The 4,555-nt window shown below is 37.5% G+C and overlaps 1 protein-coding gene across 1 annotated transcript in view; it reads left to right on the top strand.

Annotated features, from left to right (window-relative positions):
* Nucleotides 1–1,927: 1,927 nt before the first annotated feature.
* The window catches only part of LOC113667982 (uncharacterized), a 4,266-nt gene continuing 1,638 nt past the window's right edge, over nucleotides 1,928–4,555 (top strand). The window contains exons 1-2 of the mRNA XM_089202103.1: nucleotides 1,928–2,708; nucleotides 3,807–3,998. Of these exons, the coding sequence (XP_089058229.1) occupies nucleotides 2,051–2,708; nucleotides 3,807–3,998 (850 nt within the window). The 5' untranslated portion in view covers nucleotides 1,928–2,050. The remainder of the gene's footprint in view (nucleotides 2,709–3,806; nucleotides 3,999–4,555) is intronic.

Genomic DNA, 4,555 nt, shown 5'->3' on the forward strand with positions numbered 1-4,555 from the left:
CCCACCCTTTCTCTCCTTAATAATTTTTCTTTTTAAGAATAATGAAAAATGACATGAATTTCCTGCAATAAGCAAAATTTAGGCCATGTAGTATGAATTTTTCCTCCCTCTCGAGGTAACTGGCTTACAGGAATCATGATCTCTTGAATCTGAAGGGAGTTACAAAACAACATACTTCTAACGCCACTATTAAAATAATAATAATAATAATAATTACAAAAATAATAATGATAATAACTCTTGATTCAAACACAAATATCCAATATTTGAGAGGGAGACCCCTGAGGTTATCCCTATAAGAAGGGCTTCCTAACTAACTAACTTAACAGTGTAAAATCTTCGTAAAAACAAAAATCAAACAAAACAAAGTAAGACTAAGGGGGCAGTAAATTTAGTACCCGGTAATCTAATAATGTTCATCCAAGTGAATCTTTGTTCTGTAGAAGCACTAGTGGCTGGAACTTTTCGCTGGTTACACTTTTCTGAAGCAGGCAATACACACCATGCCTAGATTAGAAAAAGCAGTAAAATGGCTTTGAACCACAACCAATTCTGGATCTCTTCACAATGAAAGTTAGTACTAGATCAACTTGTGTACCAAACTTGTTTTAACCTGCATTACCAAAAAAATGATGATGATTATGATGATGGAAACACTTGTCTAAATCTGAATTAAATTTTTTGATTTTACCAAATAGTGTTTTTATGTGGCTGGTGACTAAATGTCTCTGAAGACCACTGACCTCATTTTTTTTGAGAAGACAAAGAGTATAACTAAACAGTTGGAAATTGTCTTTATACATTCTGAAACTTTTATTGGGGCAGCCGTAACTTTGAATTGTACTTTGTAACTTGGCTGCTTAGCTGTGACAGTTAGCAAAGTCTTGCTCCTCTTTTATTCGTGTCTTATGGTCATTTTATTAAAAAATTAGGAGTTATTCCAAAAGGCACTCTTGATTGAAAAACTGATTTTCTCTGGTTTCATCAACATTAGACCAGCACCTGTTTATAAACCACACATTGTGGTTTTGCATGTGCAGCTAGTGGGACACTACTGTTAATTTTTTACACGTCTGAGGGAAAAATGTTTTAATGGTTAGAATACTTGCTCTTTGAAATCTTAAACTGTGGTTTATAGTTAAATATTAATGAAAACTTTGTATTTGTAGTCTGAGATAGAAATATGGAGCATACTTGATGATGATGATAATGGTGATAAAGTCTTTATTGAAAAAATCAGACTCAAGAGAAGTGAGTTTACAGGCAAAATCACAAATAATAGAGACAATTTGATATCTACAACATGATATAAAAAGAGATAAAAAGGGATGATCAAACAAGTTTGAAAAGATATCTGTTTATAAACGAGTTTTTGTATATTTCAGTTCTTATCTGGGGAAGTTGGAATTCGTGCCCCTTTTCCCAAGTGTTCTTGTCTGTTTTGGCGACAACAGATCTTGAGGTTGATGATTTTTTGTGGTGGTGATTTTGTAAATCCCCAGACTTCCAGGCTATACACAAAGAAGGATAACATGAGGGAGTCGATTAACTTGTTGAGTTGATCTTGATAATAGCTGTAAAGCTTGCAAACCCTCAATATATACAGCCAAGTGCTTGCTTGGTTATGAGGTTGTAAATGTGGAGGTCCCAGCAGCAAGGGTGTTCTTGAAATGTAATACCGCTTGTCAGAGCCACTGATGAAGGGCTAATGCTTGAAACGTCAGCTTTAAAACCCCTTGCGGTAGCCAATTTACATTATCAACTCAGTTGGTAATACTTAATTACCCTGTTATACTCTCCCACCAACACAGCAGCACAGTTTTATTAGAGACTTATCTCCTTTATTCTTATGTTCAGTGCCAGGTACTGGATGTGGTTTAGGCTTGGCATATCAGTATTTGCCATGGACACACTTTGATCCCCTGTAAGATATGTCACATGCTGATAAGCAAACGTGTTTACAAATAAGTTATGTTTATCTCTTTTTGAATTACTTTCTAATTTCATATGGTCACTTTTAGGAAAACTTTGAACACAGATCCAGTCTGTTATGATGGCAGGGCCTAGTAAGAGCAGCAGCTCAGTGGTTTGCAGTGATGACCCTCCACCTCTGAGTATTACACTGAAGAAGACAAGAGATCTGCCAAAGAAGATGAAACAATGGAGCAGAGACCATCTTCCAGTTGACATTCTGCTATTGACTGTGGAGGATTGCGAGCTCTTGGCTTGTTATCATTACCTGAGCGATCCCTTTAAAAGCTATGAGAGATCCATTGGATATGTGTATTTTGGAAATATAGGTGAAGAAGATGGGCCACTGAAAGTTGCCCTGTTGAGGTGTTCTAAAGAATCTGCAGATCCTGGAGGTTCTCAAACTGCTGCTAAAAATGCTGTCACACTCCTGAATCCCAAGGCTACATTTTTGGTTGGTTTCTGCTACAGTTTGAATGCTGACAAAGCCCAGTTAGGAGATGTGGTGTTATCCTCAATGCTTGCAACATATTTTAACAAAACCCCAGTGAGTAGAGATGTTGGCAAACTTATCAGAAGTGCAGCTGATGGATGGGAGGCACCATTAGAAAACCCAGAAGCACGAAAAGTCAATGTCCATCGTGATGGAGAGATTTTGAGTTGCTGTGATCTGAATGGTGCCAAACAGCAGTGTCATTTACACCGTGGGGCAATTGCAGTTGAAATGGAAGGAAAAGGTGAGAATTATTCTCAGGGTTACTCTTGCTTGGCATTTGTGATCATTGTTTTTCCATGAGAAGAATTACATGTATTCCTCATGTCCAGTGTGATAAAATGTTACTAGGATCACTCACACAAAGCTGACCACCGTCAATTAACTCTATGTAAACTCTTTTTCATGTGTGCGCTTTGGGCCTAAGTACTGATTGGCATAAGTGAAATTTGTTGGGATTATCGTTCATTTCTCTATAATATAACTTTTTGATCTCATCTCAGTGGCCCAGTAACAGAAGATGATTGTTCTCAGTCATTTACAAAAGCGCACTGCGAGCAAGAAATAAATTATGAGTAGTCGTGCAGGTCCTCAAACATAATGTGTATTACATGGCACCCTCAATGTCATGTTCTTAAGCTTTACCCTTGAGCTACAGGGTCAGAAGGGTGCTTCTGATGGCTAAGCTGTAAGGCCAGGTTTCTGAAGGAAGTGAGAAAGTTAGCAATTTTGTATGGGGAGTGATCACCACAAGTGCACAATGGTAATGAGTATTACCGCGTACCCTCCACTTTGATGTCCTTTAGCTTTAGCTCTGAACTACAGGAGGCTTCTGGTTGCTAAACTAGCCAGGAGAAGGGGAAGTACTTATAAATTTATTGTAGGGGGTCAGTGGTAAGCTCAGGTGTACAATGGTCATGTGTATTGCAGTGTACCCTCCAACTTGTCATATTTTGAAGCCTCACCTCTGAACTATTCAAAGCTCATGATTGTTAGACTATTAAGCCAGGTTTTTGTGTGAGGTGAGGTACTCAATACTTTTTGTTCGAGGATATTCTTTCCTGAATTCCAAATCCTTACTCTTTAATATAGCGCTTCTGACCAAAAAGGTACCCTGCTCTACTCATTATACTCACTAGGAAGGGTGGTGCTAATTTATAAACCTGTAGAAAAAAACAACATTCCTTAAAGAAATACAGTGGCAAAAGAAAAATAAAAAGATTGATTTGCAGAAAAACGAAGCCTCTTCTGCTCAAATGAATCGTAATTATCTCCCTATAATATCATTGTTTAAATCCATTTCAATTTTTGTTGGTTTTTTTTCTTCATTTTTCTACCTCAGGCCTTTTTGCAGCAGCTCACGACTTGAAGATTGAGTGGCTTGTCGTTAAAGGTGTTTGTGGTTTTGTACATGGCGCTGCAACTTCAAACGATTCATGGAAGACTTTTGCTTCTGTAATGGCAGCTTCTGTTGTATCCAACATGTTGAGTAACTCTTTCGTGTTTAGAGACTGGCCTAATTACGGATTCCAAGGTACGTGTACATTTTTGTCACAGCTTTGGTTGTGTCTTCTAAGAGATCTTGTAATTTGCTTGATTTCCTCGGTATAGAATATCGCTATCTGCTGATGAAACATGAAGACCAACAGTGGAATTAAATATATATCAGAAAACTGATAAACATACGCATTCTTTGTTTTTCAATCGCAATGCTCTGAAGAAAACTGAGATACGTACAAGTTAACTTAAGTAGTTCCAGTTCCAATTCCAATTTTAAAGTCATGGATAACGTTCTAAAATGCCAGATTGAGGGGTTCATAAGAAATTACTCACTTTCTGCGACTTCATTGTATTTCATTAGTCTTAAATGAAATCTTTTATCTTTCGTCTTAGATTGTAGGTATTACAAATCGTTGATTAAAGACGCTTATCAACTACCCTCTCCCCCTGCCCTCCTAATTATTGTTTTCGTGTCCAGACTATTGTGCGCACCCAGATTTTCTTTGTTTACCTTTTTACGAAGTACCTCACTGTTACTGAGCGGTTTAAAACATTGTTGAGATCTAACTCTTAGCTTTTATTCCCACCCAA

The sequence above is a fragment of the Pocillopora damicornis genome, chromosome 3 (assembly GCF_964200805.1).
Source record: "Pocillopora damicornis chromosome 3, jaPocDami1.2, whole genome shotgun sequence".
Classification (NCBI taxonomy): domain Eukaryota; kingdom Metazoa; phylum Cnidaria; class Anthozoa; order Scleractinia; family Pocilloporidae; genus Pocillopora; species Pocillopora damicornis.